Source organism: Nymphalis io, chromosome 14 (genome assembly GCF_905147045.1).
Source record: "Nymphalis io chromosome 14, ilAglIoxx1.1, whole genome shotgun sequence".
NCBI lineage: Eukaryota > Metazoa > Arthropoda > Insecta > Lepidoptera > Nymphalidae > Nymphalis > Nymphalis io.
In genome coordinates this window covers 2530952-2546532 of record NC_065901.1, presented here as the reverse complement: position 1 = coordinate 2546532, position 15581 = coordinate 2530952, and the positions used below count along the sequence as shown (strand labels likewise).

Here is a 15581-nt window from a genome sequence, read left to right as displayed (position 1 = left end):
TTACTGAATATATACCTACCCTTTCCAGAAATCATGCCTGATGTTAAGTATTGATGCAGTAAAGACGCATATTGCTGTACCTGCTGCAATAAACACATACACTGACTGTTATGAGCAACAAAGCTATCCTATTCAATGCAAGCTATTAATTTTATCTTGTAATGTAAACATTTAACTATATAGACTTGTCACATTAATTATAAAATATATCAAATTGAAATGTCTCTTAAGTATATATTTAATATACTTATTAAATATATATACATTATTCACACACGGCCATCTGATCCCAAATTAAGCAGAACTTGTACGATGTAAGTCAGACAACGGATATACTACATATACTACTTTTTTTTTGTAAATATATACTTATATAGATAATTACACCCAAACTCAAGACAAACAGACATGTTCATGCCCACAAATTTCTGTCCTGGGTGAGAATCGAACCCACAACATTCGGCATGAAAGGCAAGTATCTACCAACTACGCCAACCGGCTCGTCGATTTTCATTTATTATTCGAATCACGTAAGAATAGTCCTTCTGAGTATATTGTCTTTTACTTATTCTGAAAATGTACCTTCTGCCGAAAATGGTCATACAAAGGCCACAAGCTCTAATCTATGCAGCGACGACCCCCAAGGGATAAGAGTATACCCTACTAAATTAGTTAAGACCGAATCATGGGGAGGGAGCTTTACAACCAGCTGATTCTGAAACAATCTTGCTAGTTATATAACTAACATTGTTCAAGGGTATATACTCTCAGCTGTTGTAAAGCGCTTTCTAATTCATGAATAAAGCATAGTAAAGGAGTTTTCATTAACTCTTCCTTATATATAAACAAATAAATTGTTTACTTGACTAGGTTTACAATACAGCCTGTTAATATACCACAGCTAATCTAAGGCCTCTTCTCTCCTTTAGGAGAAATTTTCGAAGCTTATTCTTATGTAGGTTTCCTGATAGCATTTTCCATTTATTCGAGCTTGTAAATACAAATTAAGCATAGAAAACCTCAATCGTGCTAAAGTTCAATATTCGTTAAAAAAATGAAATGATGTAACCAGTGTCCTAAATTTTGAAGACAAACTACTTTCGACATAACGTGTGCAATTTCATAACGAATTTGGAAGTGACGAAATAAAAAAATAATAATAACTTTTTTAATAAAAATCCCACGATAAACCAGTGTTGATGAAATATGAAAAGCAAATAAATACAAATTGTATTTTTATACTAGAATAATAAGAACAAAATCGTTTTCTATAAATGTCATAAAAAAACTTCGTACAATATTTACTCAGAACCCGCAGATATATCTCCGCTGGGCGAAGTTATCCCTTCTTATTAAGGGGAAGGATTAGGAGCTTAATTCACCACGTGGTTCCATTACAAATAGGCTGATATACGTGTCTCGAAATTTCTCTGTTCTATTTTAGTTTTCTCCTGATAATTTTCTTCTGCGAATTATGATCAAAACAGATTCGTTTGTAAATCTCAAGACTATTCAGGACTTTCAATCAATCATCATCATTCATGTCATCATCATCATGAGTTTTCTTATGTTATATAAACGTTATAAAGTAAAAAAGTAATAAGCCTGTAAATATCTCATTGCTGGGCTAAGGCCTCCTCTCCTCCAATGCAGGTTGGGTAGCAGATTTTCATCTAACACAAGCAAGTTTTCACCGTCGAGCACATGACAATTCAATGGTGCTCGCAATCTTCGGTTAAGATTCACTTGTTGTAACTACTGGACCATCTCGAATCGACATTATTATTATATTATTATTATATTACATACGTTTGTTAAAATATATAATAGGAATTTGAATTTATATCTAATTTTACTATTACTTTTTGGTAGGGCCTTTTGGAAGTCTGTCTGGGTGGGTACCACTCACTTATCACATATTATGCCGCCAAACAGCAATAGTATTGTTGTAATCCGGTTAGAAGGGTAAGTGAGCCAGTGTAACTACAGGCATAGGGGACGTAACACCTTACTTCCCAAGGTTCGTGGCCCATTAAGGATATAAAGGATGATTATAATTTCTAACGGCGTCAATGTCTATGGGCGGTAGTGCATTTGCCCATCAATGTTATATAAATATATACATATATATTTATGAAAATGTGGCCGGTTTTACACTAACGCATTTATATCATGATGCGGATCTTTAATAATCTATATTATGACTAAAACGTAACAATTAAAATTTGGTTTAAACTTTTCAAACAAAGCCGTTTGACCGCGATACGACGTATCGCCCTATCAATCAAACGCATTTGCACTCGACGCATCATTCATCGACGTAATGGACGCTAGGTCGTTGTGACGCTTCCACACTGGTGGGTCAAAACAGCGCAGTAAAAGACTCGGGAAAATACTGGCCGGTTACGTTGAATGTTTTGGCCTTATTTTGTCTGCGCCACTTGACATTGTGTGTCCCTTTGCTTTTGTACAAGAGTTGAACGCTTTGAAGTATTTTTTTACTTTTTTTTACATCATATATAATAGTGTTTCGAAGGATCCTTTTCAAAGAATATCGAATGATTTTTTTTAAACATAAACGATTCAGTCTTAACGATATTTTTTATGTTAAAATTAATTAATATTAAACTCTATGCTTTTAGTAACGTATCATCATCATTTACATGCTTACTCTAATTCAATTTAATTTTGTATTTAATATGATATGCAATAAACCATGTAAACACAAATCATATGCATATTTTTTGACCGTAGATTAAAAAAGTGCATACTGAAAACAAAATTAACTATTAAAACTGACCTCATCGCATAAAGAGACGTTTAAATACAACCGTTGGTAATATAGCTTACTTATTCCTTTAACAAAGGTCGCTTGTGCACTTAAAATAAAAAAATATAATTATAATATACACATATATACATCCTTATATTAATAGTTATATTTTGTAACTAAAGATATATACTATATATCTGTTTGAGATTAATACATTCCCATTAAACCTTACAATCGATAGCTGAATACAATACTAAGCATTACTGGTCAATACCATTATAACTGTAAGCCAGACCACAAACGACTAATATAGTATGTATACATGTCACGTGATAAATCACAAACAAACAATTACCAAATCAAAATACAAACAATATATAATTTTCCGCATAAAATTAGACTTGAATATTAATAAACTATATTAATATAAATTAATTGGTCATCGTGATAACTAGTTATCTCGCTCTAGAAATAATAAATGACGTGACAAAATGACATTTAATTAAAATCAGAAAGCCCGCGCCTGATAAATAGCACTTGACGTCACGTTCACGGCCAAACGGATAAGGGTTGGAAGGAATTTCCATAATTATAATCATTCGAAAGTTTGGTATGTTTGTGGTACATACTGGAGAATTAGTTGTTAATTTTTTATATATGTTAATAACTTAATTATATATTTTAACTAGCTTTATAATATGTATTTATTGTAGTCATACTTCTTTATATATAAATATATTTGATTCTACAATAAAACCAACGGATAATAACGCATTAATTACACTTGGTAATTTAATACATATGTAAGAATATATTAAAATAATTCTAAAAAATATTATTTAGTCAGCAATAAGAGTGGTTAGCAGTCGTTGATTTTAATTTATAAAAAAAACATATTGTGCTCGGCGGTGAAGTAACATTTTGAGGTAATTTGCACGTCTCGGTTAAAATTCTGCCACAATGTGTATCCAAGCCGTATTGAAGCAAGCGTGGTCCAGGAAGAGGCTATAAGCTTATTATTTTCCTTAAAAATTGACAATTATGTATAATAAAAATTCTTGTTTAATGAATATTACTAGGCTACAGTTAGCCAAAACGTTGTAAGCGTTGTAATGTATGTCGAATTTCGAATGTAATTTTATGTATACAAATTAAAAAAAGCTTAATTGGTCTAGTAGCTAACTTATAAGGCTGCAAAACCCGAGATTTTGGGTTCAAAATCCTGTTCAGGCTAATAAAGAAATGTGAAGTTTTTCTATCGCTCTGTTAACAACGCACAGACTGGAAATTGAAAGCGTTTTTACTCCGGTGCATCGAAAAGCACGAAAAATCGATGGTACTTGTACATCTACAAGTACCTTGAATACCTGCCTTGGACGAAATAGATCAGAAAGAAAACCATTCGAAAAAACAAAAAAACTGTTTTTGACCATACAAGCTGCAAAAAATCAACCATTTCATGACATATAACTTAAAATACACGCCGTTACGCTTACTGTTAATATGTGCTTAATATTTTCAGAGTACATAATACAGAGTATCCTATAATGAACCACATAAAATTAGTTATAATTCATTGGCATGAATGGTTATACCTAATTTTTCTAGAAGCACAAAATTAATATTATATTCGTCCTAGCGTCCTCATGCAGTCTTCACATTCAAGAGTTGCGTTTCTATACAAAATTTAACGTAAACTGTTACGAGGCATTTTGTGAAAAAAAATATACAGTGGTCTAGAGTGGAATGGTTCATTTAGACGAGGCAACTTACTTGCTATTTTTTTGTGACTTTATTGATGAATGAGCCAGTGTAGACGGTGTACTAACGATTTAAGGTATAGTTAAAATTTCTCACAATACCAATGTCTATGAGCGGTTACTTATAACTTACCATTAGGTAGCCAACTTACCAGTTTGCCTCCATAATAATATATACAAAGTTTCATAGACGCAAATTGAATTAAAAATTTCGGGTTACTAGATAAATACACGCTTATTGCTGAATAATTGAATGTATCGAAGGCACTTAAGCAGCTTAAACAGCAACTTATAAGGAAACAACATGAACCAAAATCATAGAGTAGATATTTACGCATTTTTATACTGCTCAAGGGATGGCAATATAACAAGACTAAAGATTGATAAAGCGCACAGCTTTTCTAAGCTAGAAGTGAAATCCTTGATTATTTCTTCACATAGGAGTCAATAACCTTTATTTTTTCGACTCCAGAACTCTTATACTACAAATTAACAACAGCGTAAGCTAGTCACTAAACTTTCTGATGTTATAAACGCTAGCTAGTTTAATATAATGATGCAACGAATCGTTGTTATCATTTGTACAAAAATAATAGAACGAAAGCTATTTCTCATAACGAAAAATGCATCACATCTCCAAGTAAACTTGCCCGGAGTAAATTAACCGATTCGAATCAGGCATGTTTTTGAATGTTTCCAAGTTGCACTGGAAACTGTCAGCGTATTAAAAATTCAAACTGCACGCTCGCCCTCGGTGGCGTCCCGGGTCGCAATTTATGTTGGCGAAAACGTGCAGTGTGTTTTCAGCTTAACTGTGTTTACGATTCGAATGTTATAAATCCTTTTGAATATTACATTCGAATTATAATACAGACGTTATGTTTTGTATGTCATATTGAAATAACTCTGAAAATAGTAATTTCGGTTCAATTTGGGACATTTTTTATGACGATTAAAATAATGTATTGTCGTTTATTTTCATTCTGAATTAATTCATCACCAATAATCATAATATATAAATACTTATTTTAATTATGTTTATAATTATAAAGTCACTCGTATGAACTGATACCTTAAATATGTATTAGGTAGGTATCACCCACTCCTCAGATATTCTACCGCAAAACAGCAGTACTTGGTATTGTTGTGTTCCGGTTTGAAGGGTGAGTGAGCCAGTGTAATTAAGGCACAAGGGACATAACATCTTAGTTCCCAAGGTTGGTGGCGCATTGGTGATGTAAGCGATGGTTAACATTTCTTACAATGCCAATGTCTAAGGGCGTTTGGTGACCACTTACCATCAGGTGGCCCATATGCTCGTCCGCCTTCCTATTCTATAAGAAAAGCCTTAATCATTCAGCACACATTGGATAATGAATGGTTATCCTTATTTTTAGTATATCTTTGTAAATAAGCATGTAGCGAGTTTTTTTTTAAATATGGAATGTTAGTTTACTATACTTTAATGTTATTCAAGTTTACGTTAATAACTGCTGCTAAGCAGTATAGCACTAATGTTTGTTATCAGAGTAATATTATAGAAATGTGATTATTAAAAGATAATTTCTTTTAATCATTTTATTTTGTGTGTATGTCTGTCGTCACAACGAAACCACTAAACTGACTTTAATAAAATTTGACATCAGGATTACCTGGTACTAGGATAAGGATATAGACATAATAGGGTTTTAAATGGAAAATAAATGAAACGAGAAGTGGGTAGTCTAGTTAATCTTGTTATTGTTCTAAAATGTTTATCTCAAAAAAGCTCCAATTTTTTTAATAGGCTAAATCGTATAACTTTGAATTGCATTTATCTATTTAAATATCCAATTTAGCATTTACAATCAAGATTAAGATGAAGTCCGACAAACTTAGACTTTTAGTCTAGTTCCTATCTAGTTTCAGTGAATTGATTACAACTGCCAGAAGAGGAAAGTTACGATTTTCAAGGAAAGCAAGTTAAGCTGTGTGAAGAAAAATACTCGAACTATGTGTGAGACGTTTTATTTTAGCGACATTTATAATTTCAATCAGAAACAGATAGATTACTAATTTATTTTAAATATTGACCTGTGCTTATTATATTGTACATTATTGTAAAGCAAAGCATAAAGTTATGTTTTAGTGCATTAATTTTAAATTTTACATAATAATTTTAACAATACTGACTCCCTTTACATAATATTATTAAGGATTATTATTTAGTTAAACATTTATTTCTTTCTGACATCATTGATTTGACATGCGAAAGAAGAAGACAAAGCATTGTTTAACTAATTAATCTTTAAACAATGTTTATAGGTGAAGTAGATTACTTTAATTGTCCATGTTAATATAATTATTAAAAAGATAATTATCATTGTGAAGGCGTGGCTTGTTTTTGGTCGCCTTTTTTCATACATATTTTGTCTACCTGAACACTTCACTCGATTAACTTGGTACCTGTTGCGAAGTCTTTTGAAGTCAACTCGACTGCTCTCGGCTTAACTTTAGCTTTTATAAGCGAATGTTGTTAAATATTGGCGAAGATAAAATTAAATAAAAGTCTGCATTAATATTTTGTTTACATCTATATGAATAAATTTATGAGAACCGTTTCTTTGTGATTTCAAGATAATTTTTAAAGTCAATTTGACTATTTGCAATTTATCGAAATAGAAAAAACCATTATTGTTACTTTTCAACAAGAGAAGTTACAAATGTAATTTAGGAGTACAGATACGTTTAGTATTTTATCAAAATCGATCGAGACTCAAAATTTCCAATAATTAACGGCCTCACTTGTAACTAAGCGTTGCTTAGCGACTGACAAGGCAAACAATGCTGTGTCTTCTTCTTTCAAATGTCAAACCAATAATGAAAGAAAGAGCGAAGTCAGTGTTCAAGCTTGCTTCAAACTAACATAATAATGATAACTGACATCAAAATTGCGCGAAAGCAACAGACACACAGACAGTCTTTATTTCACATTTATAATGTTAATACTAATAGAGATAATAATAATCACACACAGCTCATATATTCAGATATATATAAGATATACATAAGCATATTACATAAATTACAATGCGTAAATACTAGAAAGAACCTAATAAATATATATTGATTTCGCTTATTATAAGTTAGTACTTACAAAGAAAATTTTGCACGCTATAACAAATATAGATATTACAGTCCACTTAGCCGAGATTGTCAGGTCTTTGCTTAGTAATACCGTTATTATTCCAACAAGCCTTGGAGGCTTGTTCTATCCGAGCTGAAGATAACCAGCCTGCTTGTATAAACTTCACGACTGCTGTTTCAACAATGATTTATACGTTCACTGTCATCTAACGTTACGTTTATCTGTTCTATTACATAAAGCGGTATTTGTCTCTTGTCTGAAATGTCTGAAACGAATTTAATCTTTTATTGTTCGAAGCATACATATTATTCGACATTTATATTTATTTATATATTAAAAAATGTAATTTAAAATATTTTCTTCGTTTTATAATGTTTATTTTATGTGAAGACAGCATCGGATCGGAATATAGATTCTATATAGAATAACCGGCAAGAAACTCAGTAACTACTTACATCATACGCATGTAATACTCATATATAATTAACTTTATGTGATTTGTATAATAGTCAACGATAATTAGCTCATAGCTATTTTGCAATCTACTAGATTTCACCTGCGGCTTCACTCTCGAGTGAGGCGAAGGGGAAGGGGAGTGGCGGGTTTTATGTACCATATGTTCTTTTCTGTACCCCTAACAACATATATAACAAAATGTCATGATGATCGGTTGATTAGTTAAGACGTGACAGCGTAACAAGCAAACAAACACATTTACATTTATTATATTAGTAAGGATATATATTTTATTCAGATAAGCTTTAAATTTATTTATCGGTATACTAAAAACGTAAAAATGTTTATGTGAGTATAATTAACGAAAGCGTAGCAAAGTCTAAATTCAATATTTTTTAAAAAATATATAAGATTGAATTTTAATTATACACTTGCAGCAATAATCGCTTTGTTGTAGTTATTATATTTACTGTAATTCGTACCGAATAGCATGATTCACAGTCAATATATATATATATACTTTACACATATATAATATAACATTGTGTTTTAAACTAAAATCCACCATACATACCAACAAATTCTTAACTGTGCCCAAAGTCACAACATACAAAGATATTATCAACCCTTATATTCAACCCCTTCATGGAACCCGGAAGTTGGACAACGACATCATCTACAGACTTCCGGTGAGGACGAGGATCGCGTCATTTGATTTCCGTCACCGTCTCGATTTTCTACTCGACGGTTGTTTGAAATGAATTTATGATTTTAGAATTTCGTTTTAAAATCAACGTAGTATTTCTATAAGATAATAATTATTTTAAGTTGAGATGCTACAGAAGTTTTACCAGGTGATCTCAACCGAATATTATGTTCAAGCTCGAACAATGGCTACTGAGATTTGATCTGTTAAATTTGTAATGAAGGAACATTTGTAAAAAAAAATGTCTTGCCTTGAATGAAATTCAAACATGTAAGGAATAATTAATTATTGGTATGTCCCTAAGTCAATGCTAATTCTTAAATAATGTTGCTTTCATGTCGCTTTTCACTTGATCTTATCCATTTCCTTTAAGCACCCATAGCTTATCTCTTCGCTTTATCTCTATATATTGTCATATCTTCTATAATTTCCTTCTTCACAAGTTGCAAGGGTTTTCTATGAGCTCATTGGTATAGTTATCACTTTCTATTATTTTACTTACAAACATTTTTTCAGGCGATTTAAGAATTGCGGTTTCGAATCTGACCTCAAACTATATTCTTGTAGTAACTGATATTTGGTTATGATGTTGGTGTTCTATTTACTTATGTCAACCTGGATGGTTATTTCTACTACGACCAGCTAACTGAGAAGAAATTATTAGAGTACCCAACTGTGCAGACTGTTATTTTTCCAGGGAACGGGAATTGTTATTGTTTATTTGTTATTAAAATTGCCGTTACCAAAATTGATTAAGAATAACATTAATACGTAAAAGAGTTTTTTTACTAATATTGGTATAATTTGCAGTTCAAACCAATTATATTTTAAACGTTTAAATAAGCGTAGTAGCGATTTAAAAGTGCTTGTAAGTTGCCTGCTTTAAGAAAGCATTTAGTATTATTAAATTTCATACCACTAATATATATTTTAGCTAAGCAAAGCAAGATTGTGAAATCATAATAAAATGTCATATAAAGGAGTCTATCAGCCGGTTTATTCGAATTTGGCAGCAACAAGATGACATCCAATCCCATTTGAACCGCATCGAAGTGCATTCATGCGAAATAAATGCCAATTTAAAATAAAACTGTTAACTTTTCGACGTCAGTCTTTGTTCAAACCTTTATTTTTGATTTATTGACAACTAATACGTCTTGTTCAATCGTTTCCCTTTAGTTTATTTAATATTTTTTTATTTTATTTTGGATATGCGTTCTATTATCAATATCCTTAATGTATTATAATAAATAGTTTCCACTCTCGGCTTGACCCACGTATTGGGGGATGTTAGTTCTGTATCCCTGAGTAGATAAGGCATGGAAGCGGAACAAAGAAATAAATAAACAAACAAACAAAGTCAGTTTTGCATATATAATGTTAGTATTATTATATGCTTTGATAGGCATCGAAAGACTAGTTTATAGTCTTTTCCAAAGGCAATAGGAAAGGAGGCAGATAAACAACTTTGACCTTGTGAGGAGGAGGAGATGAGCACCCACTCATTCAATCATTTCTTCCTTTATCATTCATTTATTAATAAATTAATGAATTAATTAAATTAAATATATTTCTTTCATTTAATTACTATACATAATAATAACATCTTTATAGGATGTTTCGGTAACTTTGTATGTTTTTTTTACAAAAATTTCATATATTATATTATTTACAAAAATATAAACAAATATCTGTAAAATTTGTGACAAAACTAAAGTGATCTATTTTTTAAATTATATTAATTCATTCGTTCTCCGTTCGCTTAGCGAACGTCCTTGGAATCTTACTAATCTGTAATATTCATTGTCAGTTCATCAAAAAAATGGCTTTTTGAATGTCGTCAAAACTGTTTTCGGAACTTTGAAAGTGAAATTAAAGTGAAATCAAGTAATTAAGTGGAATATTGCTGTATTACAAACGAAGATATATTAATAAAGAACTGTTTGTAGTGTATAATGTAGCGGCGTTATCAGCAAATCACTTGGAATATATAAATTTATTTAATTTACGGTTTGTTCATATTTACTCCTTTTGTGATTGGAAAACACTATAGATGGCTTCCTTTTATACCACTTATTTGTGGTCAGTAAGATTAAATAATCTAAGTATCCACCATTATACCTCTTTTTTAATTATTTTTTACGCAATCAGCTGATAACACTCACACGCAACCTAACGTACATTGACGATGCTATGACAAAAACCTGTAAGGGTTTAAATTCCATCCGAAGAAAAATATACGATGTCGTAAAATACGAATAAAGACAAGTATTCATTTTTATATACATTAATTTCTACATGAGATTAAAAATATTGCATATGACAGTTAAGACTGCTATCTCCAAATTGTCACATCCGTACTCAAAAATAGTCTTGATACTTGCGAATGACACGTGACATCGTTAAAAGATGAAATGGGTTCGTATTCTAAAACCTTTACTTGACATTTGATTTATGATAAAATAATTTAATTCATGAGTGTTCTGTTTAAAATTAACATACATTTTGATTATATTAAAGCAAAATTTATTAACATACTACTGGGTCATTTTTTTTATGAATTTCTTTGGGCTCATGTCATCTAATTTTAATAATCGATATAAGGATCATGCTTCAAATGCATCATCTGGATTTTTTTAAATTAAATATTTATTGGCTTGCCTTGGCATTGATTGACATTTACTCGTTTGTCGTAATGTCTAACAACATGATGCTCTTAAGGGCTAGAATAAAGAAGAAGATCTCGAAACATGCAGTTTACCTTACGATATAATCCTTTATCGTCACGAGATAAATTACAAACATCAATTAAGCACGTGAAGTATAGGAAATCAAATATTAAAATATTTTTGTGTATATCTTGTCAATGAGTCTTAATAATAATAATAATATCTTTATTTTTCTGGCATCAAGGCTTAAATCTTTGCTATTAGTAAATTTAAAAATAACTAACGGGAACTAATTAAAATGCCGCTGGGTGACTGAAACGCAGCTAATATTACTTTTATTAAATAAAGGAAAAACCCTAGATAATTACATTCACAGTATATTGTATGTAGTGATTTTCAATTATAATTGTAATTTTTACGCATGCAGTGGTAAAAAATATATATCGTAAAGAAAACTTTAATAATTTACGTAACTTAAAATAAATCGTAAACATCAATTCTGTCCTTCAACTTCATTAGAACATCGATGGGAATTCACCCACTAATATGGAAAAAAGTTAACCCAGTCCCATTGTCCCATCACATTCATAGAATACAATTTCAAAATATAAATTTCAACATGCGTTAATGACAAAAATATAAAATAATTATAATTAATTAAACTTTTACGAATAGGAAAATTAGGAGATATTTCTGACTGTAGAAAGTTGCAGAAAAAAATGTAGTATATACAATTCAGCTTAAAAAATAATTAAAAGAAATCCGTCCTTCCATAACCTGCTTAAGCTCTACAAAATTGACAGGCTAAAATAAACCGTAAAGCAAAGCCGCTTAAGTTTAATTTAATTTCCACAACCACATTATTTAATTCCAGAGGTAGCTTATTAATCGCAACAAAGCCGTATTTCGTAATAGATAAAGTGTAATATTTCGTAATTTTTGTTTGACCTTATGGATAGTATGCTTTGGCTAGATTTTTCTTAATTACTAATTAGCCGATATACTTTATATATATATATATATATATATATATATATATATATATATATATATATATATATATATAATTTAATCAAAATATACTTTATTACCCAAACAAAAACTATTATTAACTTTGCCTACAAATAAATTTACAACCAAATTTATTACTCGATACAAAATAATATCTGTAACAAACGCATGGAGTTAATGTTCGTTGTTTTTCATTGTGAATAAATAATAAATTTATTTGTACTTAATTAACATACCTATGTAATTTAATTGGTGGGAAAAGTAATAAATGAGCTTCTTTCTTGTCTGTTCTGTTCAGCACTTCGTTCTCCCGTAAATTTTTGAGTTTCCATTTTGTGTATATTTAATATTGATCTTTCGTGATTCCGTTAGTCTTATTATTAATGAAATTAATTATATATAATTATACGACTGCGATACTATTTTATATTTCTCTTATAACAAATACATCTTGACGTGCTTGTAACAAACCTGTGAATTTTGCCAAGAATGTTAAGGAAACTGGATTAAAAGTCCAAATCCTTGTTTATGATAAGTTTCTAGAATACTGCAACACTACACTGTCTGTTTTTCATAGCAATGTTGTTGTTATTATAGCATTAGTTGAAGTCGTAGTGGTCTTTTCGATAAAGAGGGCGGTTGCATACGATACATTTAAACATCCTTACTTTACATTACTGATATTAATTTTGTTTTCACTTTTGTGGGAGTGTCTTATATTTCTTAATTTCAAAGATAGTACAAGAATCGTTTAAAAAAAGTTTTCGAGGACCTAGCCATATTCGATGCTAGAACAAAGCCTGACAATACAAATTAAACAACAAATGGCGATAAAATATTATTCATTATATATTCTTTTAAAATAGAAATAAAAGGAAATTCAGTTCCGACTTAACGAATTAAAATTGTACTAAGAGATTCCTTAAAAGTTATGTACGGGTAAGTTATGTGCGCTGGCCCTTATCAACTTTTGTTTAAAATTACGTCTCGCCTCAAGACAAAATACGAGGCCAAAGTCTTAAGATTCATAAAATTTTGTAATTTACATTCGGAGTTTTGCGAGAGAATATTTCTTTTATTAAAAAGAATATTAGCTACGTTTGAGATGTTCAACTGGAGCTTTATTTATTTCTGTTTTTAATTTATTAAAAATAACGTACAAAGCTTTCTTCAGTTATTATTAATTAAATTGTACATAATATAATTTTGTTAATCAAAGTATTTATAAAATTAGCTTTGAGTATTTTATCAAATTTAACATGGTATAACTTTATCAATGGTTTTCAGTAAGGCTAAGGCCACATTGCGAATTTACGTTACGCAATTTCTGCGCGTTTTGGGGCTTAAACTCGCACCAGACCGTATCAAATTATTTATTATTATTTGTATCAGTGTTTTTACCAAAGTATCTTATTATTTATGACATGAAAAGTTTGCAAAAAAAAAAGTTAACATTTGTAAAAATCACTATTCCAAGAGTACTATAAAATCATCTTATCTTCAGCGGCTTGCGATAGATTTACAACAGTTATATATAGCTTGCTATTGTTTCGCCGGCTAATCTTACATTTAAGCCCTACTTTGGCCACAATTTAGATAAGAACTCACATTCCATGTTACTGCAACGTTAATTTTAACAGAAATATTGTGTAAACAGGAATACAGTTTAATTTCTTTAATATTTCAATTGCTACTTATTGGCCACGCTGCTACAGTGTTGGTGGACTTGTTCTAAGCACTGGGCCATTTCGAGTTATTGTGTAGTGTAATATAATGTAGTGTAAAATAATAATCTACACTGTAATATCACATAGCGGGTTCTAGCCACTGGATCACTACTAACTCTTTTCGTATAAATAAGAATTCATTCAATTAACTGAACCACTTGACGAAAAATATAAATTCTCAATATATTAACTAAAATAATTATCTCATTCGTGAATAAAGATTACATCAAAGGCTTAAACAAACAAATATATTAAACTCGAATTATCCAGAAAACGTTCCAAAATTAAAGTAAATACGAAAATGGAATAACAAAATGATTTACAACTTTATCAAAATCACCATATTACAAACAACAAGTGCTGCTGAAATTTGAACCCAAATTAATTTCAAAATAATTTATCGGCTCCTACCGACAGCTCAGCGAGGAAGATTCTTCGCGCTTTCAACTAATTTCTGTTTAATACTGTAATAATTATGGTTATGACTTTGAAGCGGATGCCATTTATAAGCATATTATATTTCCTAATTAGAAACGTTCAATCAGAGCATGGTACTGGTTAATTAATGTATTTCGCTATTACGTACAAAACTTGTTACATTACATACTTTAGGCTTAATTATCAAGACTTAAAATGACTGTATTTAAATGTATAACATATAAGGGATATTTTAAACAATAATGAATACATACATTTTTCAATAATATCACAAGCTTAATAACACTGGCTCACTGACGCTTGATATCTGACCACAATATGAGACTTGCACAAAGCCCCAACACTAAGTGTAAAGCTTATTTTTTTACATAAACAAAATTTGCATTAGGTAACTTTAATAGGGATAGAATTTTTTTTTATAAAATAGAATGTATTTTCAATTTTTTATTATTGTCCACAGGGGTGGTGTTAGCCTAAGATGGTGTTGGCGTTTGTGGTCGGAGTCCTGTGCGTGTGGGGCCGCTTAAGCGTCGCAAACCCTGAAGCGAAGCGGCTATACGACGACCTCCTTTCAAACTACAACAGATTGATTCGGCCCGTGGGCAACAACTCAGACCGGCTCACCGTGAAGATGGGACTGAGGCTTAGTCAACTCATCGACGTTGTAAGTACTCATTTTTAAAATTTATATTCTTATTAAAAAAAAAAAAACTAATTTCAGGACCTAATTTAACTTTCTCAATACTACGTATAGATACACACATTTAATTAATTTAATTCGCATTTAAAGAGTCAAATGCAGACTTCACGTCTATCTGAAATCGATATATCCATTATTTCATGATCCATTTTAAAAATTTCAAATTATTTTAAGAAAAATGATAAAAAACAAGGAGTGTTTATAAAAACAAATA

At 30.5% G+C, this 15581-nt stretch overlaps 1 protein-coding gene across 1 annotated transcript in view; it reads left to right on the top strand.

Moving 5' to 3' along the window:
- The window catches only part of LOC126773357 (acetylcholine receptor subunit alpha-like 1), a 232425-nt gene that overhangs the window by 158756 nt on the left and 58088 nt on the right, over positions 1-15581 (top strand). Inside the window, exon 3 of the mRNA XM_050494270.1 lies at positions 15128-15331. Within this exon, the coding sequence (XP_050350227.1) occupies positions 15146-15331 (186 nt within the window). The 5' untranslated portion in view covers positions 15128-15145. The remainder of the gene's footprint in view (positions 1-15127; positions 15332-15581) is intronic.